General features: G+C 43.5%; 1 protein-coding gene across 1 annotated transcript in view; it reads left to right on the top strand.

The window, feature by feature from the left end:
* LOC146798073 (cytochrome P450 2G1-like) overlaps positions 1-21671 on the top strand; it is a 998619-nt gene that overhangs the window by 692221 nt on the left and 284727 nt on the right. Inside the window, exon 12 of the mRNA XM_085625291.1 lies at positions 12079-12241. Coding sequence (XP_085481417.1) covers positions 12079-12241 — 163 coding nt within the window. The remainder of the gene's footprint in view (positions 1-12078; positions 12242-21671) is intronic.

The raw sequence follows: 21671 nt of genomic DNA, 5'->3' as shown, positions 1-21671 counted from the left end.
CCTCCATACTTTATTCTGTGTATTTTGTGCCTGAAATAAGCGTAAATGCTGCTGCCAGCGTGATACCTGTTTTTATATCTGAGGCTGTCTTAGCATGCATGACTGATGACCATCTTGTGCATGTGCTGCATGTGAGCTGAATTTTTACTTCCCCCGTGAGTGTGTGTAGTGTTGTGTTGTGTGTGTGTCTGTCTGTCTTTACAGTCTTTCAAGAAAACCTGTAGTGCCCGTTTAATACTACATTTGTTCCATGTCTTTGAAGCAAGCTTGCACTGGCCCTGAGTACCACACTTGTTTCAAGTCTTTGAAGGAAGTCTGCACTGAGTCTGCAGTACCACATTTGTTACATGTCTTTAAATGAAGTTTTACTGGCCTTGCAATACTGCATGTGTTCCATGTGAAGGAAGTTTCCACTGGCTTGCACTGCAGTAGCACACTTTTTTATGTCTTTGAAGAAACCTTGCTCTGGTCCTGCAGTACCACACTTTTTCAGTGTCTTTCAGCAAAGAGTATGATGCTCTTCACCAGTTCAGTATGTCTTATGCATGTTTGACAAGGACCCCCTGTGCTCCTGGCCCGTGTGCTCTATTTTGTTCTGTGTGTTTTGGTTTTAGCTGTCTCACCAGCCTCATATTTTCTCGAAAATAATACGTAATCTTTCTTAGAGAAATTTAGCTGTGTGTAAACCCGCTCCAGTTATTCATCAGACGGAGCATTGCTTGCATATTAATTCAGCTCTTGAGACAACTGCGGGTCTTTGGGATGTCAGGCAGCCGGAGATACAGTTGTTTGCCTACTTACTCTGTGTTACTCTGCATCCAGAGGAGTCCAACCTCCGGAGAAATTTCCTTTAAGTTTATACCCCAGCAACTTGTCCTACTGCTAATTTAATAATGAGAGTACCAGCATCTGCACTGACATTGCTAATGGACCACAACTTTCCTATGCAGAGCACCAGGTATCAATGTTGCAAGCTTTAAAACCATGCCACCATCTTGAAACAGTATTCTGCATACTCTGCATACACATTTTACTGTGGCAAGAAGCAGACCGCTGTAAAGCTTTACTTTTTAATTTTCAATTGAAGCACCTACCTCCACATTTAGTAGACATGTTTTTCTTTTTCCTTTTTTTTAGCATATGCTTGTAATACAGTGAAAACAACCATCTTGTTTATAGAAGGCAAGTAGGACTTTTTTGATGCCAGGACTCTTCCCTGCAAGATCAGACTCACATAGTCTGCAATGATGGCCCAAATGTGGCTAATGGGAGAATAGATCACCTCAGTTGAAATTCAGGCTTCATTGTAGTTTAGTTCAACAGTTTTGAATAGTACTAGTGGCCCGATGCACCAGATATTCCACCTGTACCTCCTATGCCACCAGCTATCCAGATTCTGCTCCTTCCTAGTGAGCGGTGTACCTTTATGTAAGCAGTGTACTTGGGTGAGTGCAGTATGACTGCCATGTTTAGTGAGTGTATTGTGATGGGTGTGTCTGTGAGAATGCAGAATTAACATTGTCTTTCGTAAGTGCAGAGCAAGTGGTCTACAGGTTGAAGGTTGTGCCTGTGTGAGTGCAGAGTGAGGCATATGCCTGTATGAGTAAAGCGAGGGTGATGTGCCTATGTGAGGGTAGCAGTGTAAATGTGGGATCCCTGCATGTTGTGTCTTTGTGTGCATGCACTTTACAAGGGACAAATCTATTGGTTTTGTTAGTGCTTTATAGGGATATGGCTTTGACTTGCAGAAATATGGTGCAGAGAATGCAAATACAATAGTCTGTGTATGAGAATGGTAGTGAGTTTTGATATGGCAGATACAGACTCCATCGAAGGAGGTTGAAGAGTGTCACGGTTAGCTGACAGACTGAGATGTCACCCTGGTGAGGGGACCATCTTACCATTCCTGCACTCGGGCCCATCGCAACCCAGCTGTAAAGTGAGTTGCCATGTTGGCCTGGCCGCATCAAGCCGCTATAATGATAAAGCCTAAGGCTGACCCCAGCTGTATTTTCCTTGTAAGGAAAGGAGCAGGAAGAGGGATGGAACAGCACAGGTGTGAAAACTCTTAACCATATTAAGGGCTTCTCTTTCATCTGTGGTGTGTAGCGCATGACTTGGGAAGTTGAAAGTTTTCCAGCAGTACATACTATTTACTGAAGCATGTCTGGTACACCACAAGCTAAAGAAGGCAACACTTGCATATCAATAGAAACTAGACATGTTGGATGACTGGATGACTTGTGCAGGCAAGACATAATGTAACATAGTGAGCCTTCTAAATTGGTTGACCACCCAGCTACTTTGGTGCAGATCTGACAATGTGTATAGATTTACGCTGCATGAAAAATGTATATTGATTCATAGTCGTGAGATGGTTTCATCCTTAGGATGTAACACAGTGTTTACAACATTGGAGCTAGCCAGCACTTAGTGATGGGTTATTCACTTGATAACCAGTGAAATAACTTGAAATTCTTTGTTACAGTTGAAGGCAATTTTCAATACTAACATTTGTCATTTGCACTGTAGTATTTGGTATCTTCAGAGGAGTGCTTAAACTACTGGTATGGTCCTGCAGCATAATTGCTGTCTGTGTTTCAAAGTATTATGAATGCCCCGTTTAGAGATCAAAAAGGAACTTTGGCATTCCAAAATAATATTTTAATTCGAAAACACCTTGACAGACCACAATGAAAATTGGTTAAAAATCTGAGTATTTAATCTTAGAAAAACATGGCTAAAGGTTGACAGAAGTAAAACGTAAATTTGGACAATGTGAGGCTAAATAATTGGGCACAAGATTTCATGTCAGGGAATCGGATCTAAGAATTTTAATGTGTAAGTATTTGAAAAGGCTAATCCATTTGACACGAACCAATTCGTGTCCATTTTGAGCTTGCTAGATTTATTTGAAATGTATTAAATATTTTGCAGATAAAAAAGTTCAAGGTGGAATTTCTGAGTGATTTGCAAAGCTGCACAGTCTAAGACAGAAATTCCCTATACATTCTATGAAACGTGATTTGTATTTTTTTTAATTATTGGGAAAATGTATCAATTACCTGGATATCAGCCGTTATGGATTGGAATAATGGTGTTTAGACAAAGAGCTGGGCACAACCTTTGGATCTAGAGCAGCGGGACCAAATGAGAAACCCTATTCCATGGTTGAGTTGAAAATGTTGGCTTGCACTTTGGCTGTATAACATTGCAGCTCTTTTATAGGGCGTATGATTTGTATACTGGACCGAGCATAAGCCTCGTTAGCTAATAGCTTGCTTCCTTATTTTAAAAAAAATCTTTATCAGTTTTTCAGATAAAAATAAACAAGCTACACATTTTGAAAAAGTAATTGACATTCCGCTCATGAGAAGCTTAAAAGGGGAATCTGAGTTGAGAAATACAACCAAGGCATATAGTGGCAAACAGTGCAACACATCGGTCCTGTATAGTATTTGCATTAAACAATTCACATGCAATACAAATTATAAGACCGGTAAGGAGACATCAGTTCATATCTTTGTACTCCACTTTAGAATCTAATGTTAAGAGATAATCCCTAAGAGGCTGCCACATATCCTTCGGTCTGGTGGTTATAGGTTGTAGTGATGCATAAAGTTCACTGGTGTGCCATATCATGGAGCCAAGTAGCAACAGTTGGTGGTTGGCAACTGTCCCAGTGGAGAGCTATCTGCTGTTTAGCTAGTGTTAGCGCAATGGCAGTAAAGCACCACAAGCTGGAGGTAGGGGTTCAACATCACCAGCAGGGCAATAAGTGGGTCTGGGTCAAGTATATTTTCAATCATGAGGAATATTGTGGACCGAAATCTCCCTCCAATATGATGCAATCACTTCACAATTCCATGACAAAAGTGCAAAATCAGCTTGGTCAATTTTACATTTAGGACAGCGATGCGGTCTCGTGGGGTCAAGTTTAACTAAAGCCTTTGGGGTTGTGTAAGTTGGTGTAAATATTTATAATGTAGTAGCTTGTGTCAGTGGGTATTGGACACCAGTTTAGTTTGCATACAGCAATAATACCAGGTTTTATCTGGGACGGAGTGCCCCAAATCGTGTTCCGATGCATCTCTTGATTTTCTCCACTCTAGTGAGCCACAGTTGCAAAGAGGTGTGGTAAAGTCGAGACACCCACCTGCCACTATCTGTCGAGGATATTACAAATGTTAGGGAGAAAAATCTTTAGGCTCCTCAGGGTATACAGGGAAGGTGTCACGCAGTGTGCTATGTAAGTGGTGGAAGACAGAAATATCCATGTGTGACGGATCTCCCCCCTCTGCCAAAGGGGAACTAGGTTTAAAATTACCATTTTCAAACAGATCACCCACCACCATAGCTAGTGTGAAGTGTTTGAGCTTGGACAACCCCCAACAAGTGGTGGAAAGGGTCCATATGTCAGCTGGGTCCCGCGGAATTCCCTGGGGGAATAGTGAGAGAAGGGGGAATTGGGCACCTGAGCTCTCAAGTTTAAGATATGGTAACCTGGCGGCCTGGGTGTTGGACCATTAATTTGTCATCTGGAGATTTTTTTCGGACTGCAACTAGCATATTGCGAAAATTGGGACAGTGATAAATGGGAACATTCCAAGTACTTAAGTGTGTATGGTTCCTGGGATTGTGGAACTGTTGCGACGTGAACCCACTGGTTCTCAGCTGTGCCATTAATAACCTAGTGTCGGCGTTATCTTATTTGATTGGATGGAACTCTGCCTTTCAGTATGAAAGTTTAAAAGATTGTTGAACATTCAGGAAGATACTATTTTTGGTCTCCGTCACAATTCAGTGCCCTGATGAAGTCCTGATTTAGGACGAAACGCATCGGCTTGTCTTTCTGTAGAGTCATATGAACTGAATGTTATGTCTCTTGAAATTATCATAAAGATTAAAATGAATATAAGGAATGATCTCTGAAGAAATTTTATAATTACAAATGAACTCTGTGTCCTTAAGTTTCTCGTGTGGTGCACCTCTCTTCTGTTGGTATATACTCTGATTCCTAAGGGAATAGGCATTGTAACAGTGGGTGCCACTGAGTGTGCACACAAATTTCCCTTAAATAGAGGGTTGGTACTGTGAGAGTAATAATAGGTTTGGTGCTGGTCAATTGAAGGCTCCACTGTTATTGTTGTTCTAAACTGGCGTCTGGATGATACCTGTAATAGGTGACGTGGAATTGAGTCACTCAATAATATATAATTGAAGATCTAGAACTTCAAATCTACCTCGTTCCAAGGGGAGAGTCGACATCTCTCATCAAATGCAGGGTTGGGGGCCAACCCAGATGATTCGTGTTAGAAGTCTTCGCAGAGCAGAAAAGAAGTTGTTGGTCAGAGCAATGGGAATGTTTGAAAAAAGATACAGGCATCGGAAGAACCACCATTTTTATGATGGCATTGTACCCGCTATAGCTAACGGTAATTTATTCCACTGTTCTATCGGAGTAGTGAGATTGTTGATAGCAGGTTCATAATTACGGAATATATATTCTGGGGCCTCTCTCTATGTAAAAAGATACCCAGGTACCAGGGGAAATCAGTGCACCAGAACAGGGGATATTCGAAAACACTTGGTTCGTTTGCATCTGTCAGTGTAAAGAGTTCTGATCTGTTCCAGTTAATTAAAAAATTGGAAACGGTCCCAGAGCGCATCACCTCACGGGGAGAGGGTGGAGATTGATAGATTGATTAGGACAAACAGAAAAACATAATCCACGTATAAAGAAGCTAGCAGTGGGCTGTGTTGAAATCGGAGGCCTCTGTCTAGGTGACGCTCCTGTATATACCTAACATGGTGATGATGAATAAGAGGGGAGAGGGCGGACAGCGCTGTTGTGTACCCCTAGTTATCGGGAAGGCTTCTGAGAGTGTGCCATTCACTTTAAGGTGCGGCAAGGGGTCCTTTTAGTGTATCATAATGAGGTCTCGAAAGCCATTTGGCATTCCTAGCTTGGTCAGTGTTGCACGTAGGAACAACCATTCAAGCGAGTCAAATCCTTTTTCACCATCTAATAAAGCAACTGTAACGGGGCAGTGGGAGAAATCTGATTTAATACTGCAAAAATAGTACGAAGGTAATTGATGTGGAGCTATATGGGACAAAAGCATACTGCATGGGAGAGATTATGCGTTCCATTAAAAGGGCAAGACTTTTGGCTTTTACTTTGGCTAATATGTTATTATCATGATTCTGGAGTGATAGCGGTCTGCAGGAGGTTTAAAGGTGGCCTGGCTTGCCAGGTTTGAGTAGTAAGATGATGACGGCTTCCTGTACAGTGGGGAGTAGTATGCCTACTTTGAGGGATTCAGTATAAACCTCTAGAAGATGCAGAGTCAAAATGGGCTTGTTCGCTCTGTAAAAGTTCCCGGTAAATCCATCCAGTCCAGGGGACTTAGAGCCACTCGGGGCAACTAAAGCCTGCAATATTTCCACACATGTAATAAAGGCAGTCGGAAATTCCTGCTGACCAGGCTCAAGCCAAGCCATAGCTATCTCAGCTAGGAACTCAGCATGTGCTGATTCATTCCCGCCCAAGCGTGTTGTGTACGATTGACGGTAACAGGTCATAAGCATTTCAGCAATAGTGGCCTTGTTAATAGCAGTTGTGCAATCATCAGCCAAGAGACTCGTCACATATGTAGCAAGAGGCGAGCCAGGGTGTTGATCAGTCTCTCACCCTTGCCATACCTGCGTGCTCTAGCATATTTTACTATATGAGCTACTTCTTGCTCAGCCAAGGCCCGGATCTCCTGTAATAGATTGGATCGGCTGTATAGGTGAAGTAAGTGCGTATTAGACATGCCCGCTATATCAGTGTCTCGCAGTTTCCCCTCCACCTTTGCCAGGTCATTTCTGATACTACGGTGTGCCCCTGCAAGTTTAGCTTTACATACTCCAGCTATATAGGCCTTGAAGGCATCCCAGACCACAGATTATTTCTCTACAGAACCAATATTGGTCTTGAAATATTTGTTTACGGACTCCCAGGTTTCCGTACAGAAACCCTCGCTGTGAAGTGCAGTTTTGAGGAAACACCATTGCCTGGTTGAGTGCCTCTGACATGGGATTAGCAACATTGCCTTTACAGGGGTGTGGTTGGAAAGGGTGTGGGGTTTACGCATAACATCAGTGAGCAATAGTAGTGCTCCATGAGAGATGTGCCAATGATTGATGCAGGTCCAGACATAATGCGGGGCAGTTAGTGGTGTAGTCTTTTGCATTTGGGTTATTAGAGCACCATGCATCAGTAAGCTGGAAGGTGTCTAGGAGTTCAGTGAGTGCCTTCAGCGAGTGAGGTTTTATGACTGTTGTGGAACTGGTTGTGTCAAGCAGGATGGCATGTGATGTTAAAGTCGTCACCCATTAAAGTATGGTCAGCTTGTGAACAACCTATTAGTGCGGATATCTTGTGATAAAACTCCAGGGAACAAGTGTTGGCGCGTGTACGTTTACTAGCAGTACCACTCTGTTGGCCAAGACCCCTGATACCAGTAAATATCTGCCCTCTGCATCAGATATACATTCTCGGCAAACAAAGGGGCTACTTTTGTGGATTAAGAAACCAACCCTCCAGGAGTAGGCACTGTGGTGCGCAAAGAAGCAATTCAAGCTCCGTAACACAGCATTTGGGCAATCAGCGGGGGGAGGAGCATCTCCTGTAAGAATGCTAATGTAACACTATGTCTGCTTAAGTAAGAAATAACCAGCTTCTCTTTCCTTGGGTTATTGAGGTCTCTGATGTTTAATGTCATAGACAGGAGGTCAAGTTCCAGGTCTCTATTAGCATGAGGCGCCACGTAGTCTAGGGAAAATAACCTGCATATGTAAGGCGGGCTGTCGCTGGAATGTCATGCAGTACAGTATTGGTGTAGCAATCACAAACACATATAACAATATATTACAAGCCCTCCCCCCACCGATACCAAAAAAGACAGCAACTGGTGGATTCCCACACACCCCAAGCAGATCAAGGAACCAAACTTTGGGGTAAACACATCGGAGGGGTGACCGCTCAGGGGAACAAGCCCACCTGAACAGTGGGTATGCATGAGTATGATAACTATCCATATCGGGCAGTCAGACCGCTGGCTGTTCACAAAGGGAGGGGGTTGTCATATCAGGACCACAAGGGTCGACCTGAGGTAAAACAGGTTGATCAGTACACCCAAGGAATCATCGTTCAAGGTGGTGAGTTGTGCTGAGATCCTGAGGAGGTCTCAGCAGGGGACCCCGCTGATGGCGGGTGTCCCGAAGATCAGCACCAACCTTGTGCTCCTTATAAAATTGAACAACATCAGCAGTGGTATGGAACATGTGGTGCTGTCCATTCATCTCTACTTTTCATGGGCCAGGCATAATGCTCTATCCATGTCTCAAAAACTGAAGAGCCGGAAAATAATGGGACGCAGATGTGCTCCTGGTTTGGAACATGGTTCAAGCGATCTATGGGCCCTTTCAACAACAAAGGCATCCGTGAAGACGTGCCTACCAAACAGCTCTACAAACAGTTTCTCCACAAATAGGTCCATGTGCCCCATGTTGGTGGTTTCTGTTTTCCCTGTAATCCGAACGTTATTATAGTGTGAATGTGCTTCCAGTTCTTCAGTCTAGGCAACAGTGGTTTTTAGCATGGGCGCTACCTTTTCAAGGCGCTTAAGGACATCAGTATTGTCAAGCTCAGATATCCCGTGCTTCACACCATCGAGTCTTGTAATGTGGCGGTCAAGGCGCTCGTTCATATGGTCCAGGCGAGTGGTCAGGGTGTCAAAACGCTGATCTATAGCTTTAAACACAGCACACAGTTTAGCCATAATGGCGGTGACGCATACAGGCAGGAGCCGGAGGCACCCTCTGGTATAGGCTGTACGGTACCTGAAAAGGAATTTTGCCGTTGTGGGGTCTCATGGCCTAGAAGGAGAGCTCTGTTGGTCTGGGGTGTCAACGCCCCATCATGTTGGTGAAATTATGGTGCTCAATATGTTGGGGGGGATCACTTGGGTAGAGGAGCAAGGAAGTGCTGGTCGCTGTACACCCCTGCAGCGAATGAAGCAGGCAATAGACAGTGAAAGTATGCTCCGTGAAGTAGTGTGCTGCTAAAATCATCTATTGGAGATGAAGGTAGCTTGCCAGAGATCCTGGCAACAGTCAGCAGAAATTGACGCTATTCACTACCCATACCGCAATTTGAAGACAGTTCATAGAGGGATATTTGTCTCCAGGCAGGCTAAGTTAAGGTGCTGGTATGCTGTGCACTTGACTCGCCAAGTGGTTTAAAAGGAAAGGGTACCCCTGCGCCACATAAACCACTTAGCAAGTCACAAGTAGGCCAGGAGTCTCACTATGGCATAGCAGTAGGCACCCGATCACTGCCAACTCACAGCAGCAAGTAGGCCCAGTGCCTCTAACCATGCCAAAATCCAGTTACAGACTCACCGTCCAGGCCGCATTCAGTAAGCAGGGATAGGGGCCCCCAAGTATTCATCAGCATTGTGTGAGCACAGTCTCATGCATGTCTCTGGTAACGTGAAGGGAGAAGAAGCCACATTTAGTCCTGAGGGGCAATCAAGGTGCTAGCAGGCCTCCAAGTAGCATCTTTGTGTGGCAGCAATCGGATTCACCATTGCTGACTCAATGAGGCAGCCACCTGACCCATTAGGTGTGCCGTTGATCCATGGAGGGCGCCTGGGTCTCAAGAGGCCACCAGGCCGCAGACTAAGGCCACGCATGCGGAGGCCCCATCTTAAGGTTCGCCTGCGGACCCTGTCTCAACGGGGCCTCCGAAGACTTGGTCCAAGTCATAGATCTATAGCCGATTCAGCATGCGTGGGGGGTCAGAGGAGCGGTAGAAGCGGGGGAGCCGCTCTCCGTGCCCCATAGGCTAATTGATTCTGGGCATATTAAGGACGGATGCGGGCTCGGGGACTGCAGTTACGGGCGATGTCTTCAGAGCTTCAGTGCCATCCAGCCAAATTGGTCACCGGCTTGGCCACACCCCCTTTCTTCTTTATTAATATGGAATGCAGTATACAGCTTGTACGAAAAGTGTGCTGGTAGAGTACATGTAGAGGTCTATTTTGTAGGTGTGGATGAGAGTAAGGTTGATGATTCAGACTGTACGGTTGATTGTGCTTATCAGGCACTAGTATGTACTGTGGATAGCACTTTTTAGGTCGAGCATAGCGGCAGCGCGCATGCGCTGCTCGCTCTGCGAGGCATGCTGTAGTAGGGTATGCTGTGGAAGCCTCGTCCACTCTCCGCCCATATTTGTCATTGGTTTTGTGTCATTGTCCTTCTTAAATGCTGGCTTCTGATTGGTAAATAGTTGTTTTTGTCCCTCCTTGGTACCGCCTTGTCTCCATTTGTTACCCCCCATACGAACTAGACCTTTTACTGGTCATGCTACACGGTCTGCTTTATCATGGCTAACAGCACTATTTTTTTTAATTTTATTTTTTATTTGCAGCGCGGGCTGCTTCCACTTTAGCGGCCACGCTTGTTTATTTATTTCATTTGCTATATTTTTCTGTGTGAGGGGCACAGGCGGGGCTAGAGCCAGGCATCTCACGTGGGGCCAGGTTCTGTTGTGGTGAAAGGCAGGCACTTTTACGCCACTGGAGTCAAGCTATCCTGGCTGATGACGGCTGATAGCCAGAAACCGGTCCTAGGATGCTTGATTCCGGTCCAGGGAAGACGTGGCTTGGCAGTTCGGGCTGGACTGTTCCCATGAGGCACAGGGTCAAGACTGATTTGCATATGGCCATGTCTGAACTGGGGTGGCGTAGTGGGCAAAAGAACGATGGATTTAACCCAGATCTGGGGGAGAATGTCTGCATTGTCAGCATTCCGTCCATCATTTGTTTGTTGTAGCACTTTTACCTAAACAAGAATTTGCAATGCAATAGGTCTCTCATTCACAGGAGTTTGAGCTATTGACATTGCAAATGACAATGCCTTTTATTTTAGTTTTAGTTTTTAGAACATACGTAAAAGGCATTGTCATTTACAATACCAATAGCTTAAACTCGCGTAAATGCAAGACCTATTGCATTGAAAATGCTTGTTTAATGTTATTTTAGAGGATTTTGATCTGAAATAGAAAAGGATGAAGTAGTGGAACAGGTTAAGAGTATTTGTTGAGCAAATGGCCTGCAAAGAGACATTTATATGGCAAATTACAGGTTATTTCTCACTTTAGAGGAGAATTAGTTTCGGAAGAGGGCGTTTTGGTAAGGGTGATTAAGTGCTTTCTTTGGTTTGTGTGCAACGCAAGGTCGTTATCTTAGAACATTAGCGTCATTAGGCAATGTCTAGCACCAAAGAACGGCTGCAGGACAGATTATTTTTTTATAAACAGATTTGAATGAATTTTAGACCATCAAACGTGGCAAAGAGGAACGGTAGACACACAAGCATCACAATACCAAGTAAGGTGTTGTAACTGTGCAATGCTCAAGCAGTACACTATAATTAGGACAATCAACGCCCACTGATGTAGGACAGATTTTAGTGGCCTACTAATGCATCTGGGGATAAAGTGTTCTCTTATATAGCCTCAGTGACAAATTGGTGAAGCCAGTTGTGCTCGTATCTACAACTGAACTCTGGGAATATTGCAGAGTTCGATGATTTATTTTACTGCACCATTTTCTGTTCTTTCAAATAGTATGAGGTGTCATCCTGGATATGATTTCTACTTTGAACTTCAAATCAATTGAATAATTTTTCTAAACTTGTTAGCCTTTCTTTATGAGTGCAAATAACGTGAAGTGTTTAAATTCATGCATTGTTGCAACTCATTTGCAATCTGGAAGTTGAAGATTTATTTGAAGATTTTAGCTCCATATTTTATGTGATAGTAATAGCCATTATGTCCTCTCAGTTCTGTCAACATAAGTTTATTTTACTATGCAAATGTCTATGTGATACTAGTGAACTGTGATAATAAAATACTGTTTTAAGCCACAGCGAAGTATATTGTACATAATTATCCTTCTTAAAGAGTGTGAGAGAGAGAAACCTCGTGTATGTTTTCTGTTAATGCCTGTGCATTTTTATCCACAGCTCAGAGACAAGTATGGTCCAGTGTTCACAGTTTACATGGGAATGGACAGGGTAATAGTACTGTGTGGACCCGAAGTTCTGAAACAAGCTCTTATTGACCAAGGAGACGCTTTCAGTGGAAGAGGAGTTATTCCTGTAGCTCGCGTTCTCTTCAAAGATTATGGTAAGAAAATTGTTCATGGTTTAGGGATGTTATACAAGGAACACGCCAGTGACTGTGTTTGTCTCTTAATAAAAAGGAAAGCTTCTAATCTGATTTTGTCTTGAAGATAATTGATCCATCAGTGACACCTCTCTGAAGAGGACATGTCTGGTTCTTACTTCCTCATAGAGTGTTGATATAGATGACCCTCACAGAGCCTCCTTCTTTTGTTTAAGAAGCATGCATCATTTTAGGTCCTGCATAAACTACCAGGGCTAATTAAATGCCACTTGTATTAGATGCAAAACTACTTGGAAGTGATACATATTTAGTTATACATTTTAAAGCGTATCCAAGTACCAAGTGCAGTGCTGTAATTAGCAAAGCTAGTGAGAAAGTCACACTCTAAAGTAATATGTAGAGGTAGAAGCTCATTCCTTTGTCATTTTGTACCTATAGAATTGAATTCTAAGATCTCCTTTTTCGAAGCTAGACATCCAGTGGTTAATCAGGTCATAATAAATTCCCTCATTAAGTGGTGAATAATCTCCAGCTAAACAAATATAATAGTTAGCAGAATCTTAGCTCTCAGTTGATCAGGGGATTGAAAAGTTCCTGTTAGAAATTGGGTTTCTGGTTGGCAGAGGTATGCGCCCTGTCCAAGCAGGAACCACAGTTCTAGTCAGGATGAGTCACAAACACAACCTAAGTTAACCGGTGCGCACCCTTTGGTAGCTTGGCATAGAGCAGTCAGGCTTAACTTAAAAGACCATATTTAAAATATTTGTGCAACACTTCAAACAGTAAAGTAGTGCTTAAATGAATGAACAAAACAAGACCAAAATGACAAAAATCCAAATAGTGTATCCGGAGGTATTAATGTTTAAAGAATAAACTGAAATGTAATGCTTAAAAGCATAAGTTACAACCGGGGCTATCTGGTCGAGTTAGGCCGGGTCAAATTCAAACATTCAGGCCATCCACGATGAAGTTGGAAACTGGGACTAGCCTAGGCTTGCTGAAAATTACCTTGTTTGCGTTGAAGACAAGATGTGGGGTGCGGATAAGGTGATGCAATGTCAAAGTCTTAAAAAGGAAGGTGATGTGTCCGTTACTAGCCACGTGATGGTGGTGATGCATTGAGGATAGGGTCTTTGTGCGATGCAGTCGAGGCATCGGAGTCGATCCTTGCAACAGCTGCAATGCTTCTGCAATGGAGGAGATGTTCTGGTTCTGAGTCCTTGCAACAATGGCATAGCATGGATTCTGCTGGAGCAGAACTTTAAACCCTCTTCCGGGGGTCCAGGACTGGGATTGGCACCACTAGCATGGCACACTCGCAGATATCCAGGTGCTATAGCATGTGAGTTGGAAGTCTTTCATGTCCCTGAGACTTCAATCAGGAGGCAAACCAGCACGCCCTTGGAGTCACTCTGGTTCTGGGTGCAAGTGATCTTGGTCCACCTCTTCTCACCCAGGCAAGGAGGGCCACAGGCAGCAGGTCAGAGCAGCAAGAAAATAGTTTTTCCAGAGCAGCAGTCCAGTAGAGTGGCAGCCCTTCAGCAGCAGTCCTCTTCCTGGCAGAATATCCACAGGTCCAGAAATGGACTAAAGTGGTAGTGTCAAAGGTCCAGTTCTTTTACCCAGTGGTGCCTTTGAAGTGGGGAAGGCTTAAAAGAAGGGCTTTGAAGTGCACAGAGGTCCTCCCTTTCCTAGCTCTTGACTGACTAGAAGGGGTTAAGCAGCCCCTTGTGTGGGGACAGGACGCAGCCTATTCAGGTGTTAGTTTGAGGCTGTGCCCAGCTCCTTCCTCCCATCCTGCCCAGGATGGCCCATCAGGAATTGGATGGCCCTTCAAGTCACACCTAAGCTCCCTCTGTGTGTGACTGTGTAGAGGAAATGCACAAAGCCCTGCTATCACCTCCCCAAGACGTGTGTTGGAGACACGCTGCTGGCACACAAGTCTAAAAACAGAAAAATGCCATCTTTCTAAAAGTATGATACAAAAGTGGTGTTAAGCCCTACATTGATAGCCCGAAGGGGCTTGGTTAAAGTATTCCGAAAAAGAATCTGGCTGCCACTTTTTAAGTGCTGCTATTTAATGAAACATACTAAGGGCCAATGTCTGTAATCTTTGGTCCTGTTTTTTTATTTAACCATTTATTCAAAGTTTCTTTATCACTTTTACAATTTTTACAGTCTGAAACTGAACGAAACACTGTTTTTGTGACAAAAATTTAAATATATAAACAAAATCAATAAAAATAACACTCATAAATAGTACATTCCCATGGTGAGCAATAATCAAAATGTGCATAAAATCAATTTAAGTAAAGAAAACTGTGAGCATTCAAACATTACACCAGTTGGTTATTTTCTGAAATGTCTAAACAGTAAGCTCTCTCATTACACCTGATTTAATTCGCTTTTTTAGAGATGCTAGCCATGCGCAATAGGTTTAGAGGCTGTCGGGCGGATGTCCCTCTGCAGTATCCATGTTCAACTTTGAGTTAATCCCTCATGATGAAAGAAACAAGAAAAAGTGCCAACACGTTTCAAATCCCAGTTTCATTCATGGAATTATCTTCAGGGCATTGACATGGGATTATCTTCAGGGGATTATCTTCAGGTGTGATCTGAATTAATTAGGAGATGTTCTTTCTGATGCTGATTATTATTTACTTTCCAGCCGTGTTTGACACAAGTCTTTTTCAGCATGAATGGGGGAAAGTTTCAATGCTACATTGTATCCATTTTGCTTTCAAAGCATGAAGAGCCCTTCTGTAGCGCTGTAGATTTTCTTTTTGTTGATTTGAAAAGAATTCCTTATGCTGCCAGCCGACTGAGTGGATGTCTCCTGTGGTCTAAACTCACTGCTTGCTCTTTCTAAAAGTGATATTTCTGAACCTGTAATGATCAATTTGACTTTATCATTAAAGAGTATTTATCATTAAAATTCCATAGGTACTAAACATGAGAGGTCTATACCCTCTCAATTAGGAATTACAGTGTATTCAATGAAATAAGGAATCCCTAATGATATCCTAGGAGATGGGTAGGCCTCACAGTAGTAAAAAATGAATTTGGGAGTTTTTCACTACCAGAACATGTAAAGCTTAAAAGTACATGTCCTGCCTTTTACTTACATACCATCCTGCCCTATGGGCTACCTTGGGCCTACCTTAGGGGTGACCTATACGTTATGAAAGGAGGGATTAAGGCTTGACAAGGGGTTTTAAATGCCATGTTGACACTGCATTCAAGCTGCACTGGCAGGCCTGGGACATGTTTTAAAGCAAGGGTACTCACAAACATTTTCCCCAGGGGCTGTAAAGTTTGGTATTTGGTGTGACAGAGGGCTGCACTGATGCCAGCGGGGGAGGGGGGTGTAAATTGGGTGTAGGGGGAGCAAAGCAAGTAGATCTAGGGCTAACTCAATTACGCAATGTGAAACCAGAAAACCTAGGATGAATCTAGGTTTCTCCCCTTGACCAAATTGTGTGACTCTGGGCAATTGTTTTTTTTCCATTTCCTTCTTTTTTCTTCATATCACAAATGATACCTCGAAATACATGGCTTCAGGATAAGTGCTGTACAAAACCATCTCCTGTGCTTGGATGTAATAACTAATGGCATTGTTGTCAGGGAGAAGGGGATGGTTTGGGAAGCATGAACGTTTCTAAATTCATGTTTGAAAATCATCACTTTAAAAAACTATAATTCTGAATGCACTGCTGTAATTTGATTTACTAAGGGTAAATGGTTCTACAGGTCAATGAAATACACTTTTTGAATTTTGAAAAGACTATTGTATTCTTACACATTTGCTCTCTTTAAATGAAGGTGTTCCTAAAGTTAAGGGCCTAGTTACTTCCTTTCCCTAAGTGCAATTAACCTTTAAATAAGTGCTTGCTGTATTTTTTTATGCTAGAGCTGGGTTGAGTAAACAGTAGCCCAGAGCTGCTGCTGCCCATGGAGCCACATGTAAAGGTCAGGAGGGCCACATGCAGCTCCCAGGCTGTACTTTGAGTATCACTGTTTTAAAGTGTTACCTAAGTGGGTGGCACAATAAGTGCTGGACCCACTGTTATCATTTAATTTACAGGCCCTGGATATATATGGTACAGCACTTAACAAGGGACATAACCGTAAAGAAAATGAAAATATGCCAGTTGGGCATATGCAAATCAAACCATGTTTAGGGGAGTGAGCACAAGCACTTTAGCACTGGTTAGCAGTGGTAAAGTGCACAGAGTCCTAAGGTCAGCAAAAACGAAAGCAGCAGAATTGGAGGCAAGCAAGCAAAAGAGCCGAGAGAAGAGCACCCGAAGGGTGTCAGGTCTTACAGTTCCCTTCATGTTTCTTGTCACATTCAAAATCTGATATTCTCTCTGATTTCTGACGGGCACTTACATGCATTGGCTAACTATAAATCCGTCCCAATGCTTCCTCACTTCCAGCATAGAAATAGCTCAATAGAGTATTGTGCAAATATTCACCTTTAGTTTGAATTCTACATCTTGGAGCCATTAGTTTGTCTTTTTTACAAAATGGTACGGAGCACCATGAGCTTTTTTAGGTACGATATCCTCTGCAGAAATTGTGTCCCCTATATAATTGTCTACTGAGAACTAAGGTTTTTCTCTGATACCCGGCCCTTGCATCCTTCATTTTCCTCATATCCTAAGAAAACATATATTGGAGATGCTTAGCCAGCTAGAATTTGAGTCTAAGTCTCCAGCATGGTTGAACATAAAAATCCCAGATAGGTCACCAAAGGTTTATTCATTTGCATAGAGCAGCAAAGAAAAGACTCAACCGAAATGAAGAAGTAGCAAAAGAGATTAGAGGCAACTGAGAAATTAAAAAATCACCATTACTCGTGAACTTAGACATGTTTTTACAAAAATATTGATTTGTTTAAAATAATGGAAAGAAAGCTATCTGGTATCAAAGTTAAGAAGACACCAAGTGAGTGAGTAAAACCAGACACTTGTTGCATTGGAAGACCTAATTGAGTCGCATCAGCAAGCAGATCACATAATTATTCTCTGTGTTGCAATAATGTGGTCACATGTTTTTGTCGAGTAAACTCCTCAGACAATCTATGTACTAAATGACAATTTGCATTCTTTTTAACTTTTTTTTAAAAAAGTTGCTTGATGCTTTTATGATACCAGTTATCGAAATAAAGCAACTGACTGACTGATTACATTACTTTGTACCAAATAACCTGCTAACTAGAAATCTGCAGGCTAATGGCAATGGAATAATCTCATTAGCCAGCAGAGAATACCCCGGGAATGCAACTAACCCACATCACAGCGAGATAACAACTAACCCACATAACAGTGAGTTAAATATTCCCCAGATGAAGGCCAAGGAGGCCGAAATGCATTGGGATGTTTGAAAGCTGTATACCATATTAAACACAAAACGAATGCATTGTGGGAGATGAAGTATAATTTCCTCATGAAGAGATAAAGTATGAAAATCCAGTAAAATCAATTTGAAAATTACTCAAGAAATAAGAATGAAACTTTATTGAATCTCACACCAGAGACAAGAATCTGTGCCCAGGGGACATACCCCACGTTTACTGGGGATGCATCAAGGTTCCGTTAAACATACACTCTGGTTCGGAGAGTGATACCCAGGAGCACAAAGAACCGATTAATCATTGGAGAACCTTAGCAGTGCATGCACTATCTATTAATAATCTCATTTGTGCCAAGGTGGTTGGATCTCATCAACTCATCTAGATTCTAGAGGTCTTGCTTTTTTCAGTTTCTGGAATTCAATAGATGTGCTCCATCAACAAAGACAAGAAGCAGATGCTGGAAACCTTGTGATTTATCCATCAGTAGTCTAGGTGTTAAAGATTGTATGTGAAGTAAAAATTTGCTCCTTAACAGGCAATTAATAGTTTTCCACACACAGAAAAAAGACCATGCAGAATCTGATCTCACTTAGTGCAAATTCAGTTAGTATTAAGGCAGTAGCTCATAAATAATCTAGATGCCCTTTTGGAAAAGTATGAATTACAAGGTTATACCACTGAAGAGAAAAATTAACGGAGCCTTCTAATTTCCATGTCGCAGGACTCAGAAGCCCCATTGGCTATGCCCATGGATATTCTCATTAGGGCAAATCATCATTGGGATATATCATCCCCACACAAATGCTTGTAAAACACATGTGAAACCGAGCCAATCAAAGATGTTTATCTAGCTACTATGATGTCATTTGTGACAACCGTATGGGTTGCCCTGAAAGCTGTTGTCTTGAGCTGCTGATCTGGGGGTACCCCTTCTGACGGAGGGCAAAAATAAACGGCTTCTGTTCAGCTCCAACATCCTAAATCAAGCGCATTCATTAGGACTTAAGTATTATTTACACATTTACTAACAATAGTTGTTAAAACCCCAGCAAGAAAGAAGGATTCATCTTCTTTGGTACACTTACCAAAAGTTGTTATTACCATGTACAAGATCCTTCTGAAACAAAAAGAGAACCATCATTGTAGGAGAGTAGGGTCTGCTTTCTATGTTCACCCCCACTTTTTGCTTTTGCTTTACTGGTTTTCGACTTAGATGTGGCTGTGGGCCTGCTAATCAGACCCACAGCCCTGCTGTTCTCTCTCTAAATTACTACTATGTACTTTAGGTGCATAACCCATTTGGATAGGATCACCTTATTGGCCCCTGTACAGTGTACCCTAGGTACCCAGGGCATAGGTGTACCCTAGGCCTACCAGGGGCTGCAGCATGTATTGTGCCACCCCTGGCCTGGCCTTCCATTTTGACACAACTGGCTGGTCACTCAGCTGGGGCAAGGTCGTGTAATCACCCCTTGCTTAGGTGTAGTATTCCTATACCTAACTTACATATAGACACATGTGTACCTATCAGTCACTCCTATGGCAGGCCTTGACAATCCTGGAGGCAGAGTGCTTGGTAACATGTGAGATGGTGCTCTAGCATGAGCTGAGCCTGTCTGCAGCTTTCGGAACCATGTCCTTATAGCTGTTCTATGATATAGCCTACCATATACTCTTAAAGTACCTTATAATCTTAGACGGTTATGGTAACTATGGTTTGGCTTTATCAAAACATGTCGTGTAAGGTGTCTAACACTCGGGAATAATACCCCCATGCCATTTCTGGACATGAGAATATTATTCCCCCCTTCTAGAGGGAAAGACATGTTAAAATCATACTTCAACTGTTAGCCTCTGACCAAAGCCTCAGCATCACAAAATGGATGCTGCTGCCACGACACAAGTCTGACCTCCTGCTGCTGGGAGTGATCCCAGCCAGGGAGGCCTGGACAATAGGTTTCCTGCTTGGGGAGGTGCTAGCACCTCCCCAGACAGCCTTTAGTGTATTGGGGCAGGGTGGGCTGAAAGGAATGAGACATGCCTGGGGCACACAAGGTGTTCCTTGCATAGTCCAGTTCAAACCGGCGCTGGGGCACTCCAGCCCCAGCTCTGGCGCGAAACTGGACAAAGGGAAGTGGGTGTAACCACCCCCTCCCAGGTCCCACCCATAAGGCGTGACCTAGCAGGTATCCCAGCCCCCCAGATTAGTATAAGAGTGGGAGTTGGGCCTCAAGACTTTAGATTATCCTGAACCTGCAAAACTGAACAGAAAACTCTGGACCTTCGACATTCGACGAAAGAAGAAGACTGAAGAATCTCCCTTGTAGCCAAGGAGTGGCTACCCTGTGCAAACAGGCACCATCAAGTGACTACCCTTTGCTTTGTGAAACGTTCGACGAGGAACCGACTGCAGAGCCCGACCAGAGCCTTGATTTCCAGACTTCTCCGACCCTCATCCACATCTGCAGCAGAGCTGAGATCCGTGGAGGCGACGAGCGACGTGGGACCGGCTACCTGGGAAAAGTGGCTAGTAACTTACAGCGCAGCTTCTGAGGTACCCTTGAAGTTGTGCACCGGGGATTGAGAAGCCCCAACCCCAAGCACCATCTGCACCGAAGACCAGCCCCCCACACTCCACGAGTCCTGCGTGGGGCCCTTCAGCATTTTCCTGCTTGCCTCGTCTGTCCAGTTGCTTGCCCGCTGGCTAGTGGCCTCTGTGACGACGCTCCCTGAAATCTTCTGCGCTGGTTTGGCTCCTCCAGACTGGCTCCCGCTTCTCTGCAAAGAAGAAGCACCCCAGACCTTCCTGGTCTGCACCAGAAGCAAGTCCCTTGTTCTTCGTGGGTTCCGCTTGCCAAGGCTTGGTGAGTCCTAGTCCAACTTCGACGCCGCCGACAGCAAGAGCCTTCGTGGGACAGCTCGCCTCCTGGTCCTGGTCGTCCTCGACGCTTCCTGGTCCTCCTGGCTGCAGCGACAAGCTTCACCTTCACCTGCAACTCTTCACGACATCGCCTGGTTCCTTCCTGGTTCCACGTGGTCACTGGCTAGTGACCTTGACTCTGTCCCCTCTGCTTGCAGGTTTCTTCTCTTCTTGATCCCAGCCTTGGGATCCACCGGACACTCTTCACTGACTGCCTGTCAGCATCTTTCTTCAGGCATCCATAGGAGTCGACGACGAAAACGACGCATCTTCACCCCTATGCACCCGCAGCCTGTGGGCTAGGTAACTTGGGTACTCCGGTGCTCATCAGGATAGTGACTATCCTAGTGTCTAGTTTTCAAGTCTCAACTTCCTAGCTACTCCGGAAGTGTCCTAAATCTATCTATTTCTAAACTGTAACATTGCTATTGACTTTTACGCATTACGCGTGAGTGTTTCCACTCTGCACACGAATCCCGTGGGCCTCCCACTTCCTAACTAACGCTAGTGTAGTGTAGCCCCAGCGATTCCCTAGGCCTAGGCCTATTCTATTTCCGTGACAGTGGTTCTTATACCACTTATTTAGTATATGGTTTGCGTGGCCCCTAGGGCCTAACTGTATTACTTACCTGTGTGACTTACTGTATGCATTAATAAGACTGTGTTGTACTTACCTCTAAACTCATAAAGAGTGCTGAGGGTTTGCTTAGAATAAATACACTTTATTTTATATATATATCTGTTGTGGTGTCCTTTCATTTGGTATTCAAGGGATTATATATGGTATCACAGCTGGCTTCACATGCCATTCAGAGTTTAGCCTAAGACTGCTCTTGTCCATGCTACCACTAGGATAGCTGGTCTATAAGGTTGACTTTACAACCAATCACCATAAGGGTATTTGGACTGATATAAGGTGTACACTATAACTAGTGACATCATACATCAGGCCAACTTCTCACAATCATTATATTTTAAGCTTAGTAGGAAATATTTGGGAAAAACAAAAGGAAAAATATGGAAATAAGGCTTTATATTTGCCATGCACTGTAAGGGATCTTTTCACTAGATCCAGTTGCCTTGCACGCCATTATTCAGTTCCCCACCTTTCCATGAAGTGTAGTAACACAGAATCACCAATACGCGTATGT

Source organism: Triturus cristatus, chromosome 9 (genome assembly GCF_964204655.1).
Source record: "Triturus cristatus chromosome 9, aTriCri1.1, whole genome shotgun sequence".
NCBI lineage: Eukaryota > Metazoa > Chordata > Amphibia > Caudata > Salamandridae > Triturus > Triturus cristatus.
This window is presented reverse-complemented; position numbering and strand designations above follow the sequence as displayed.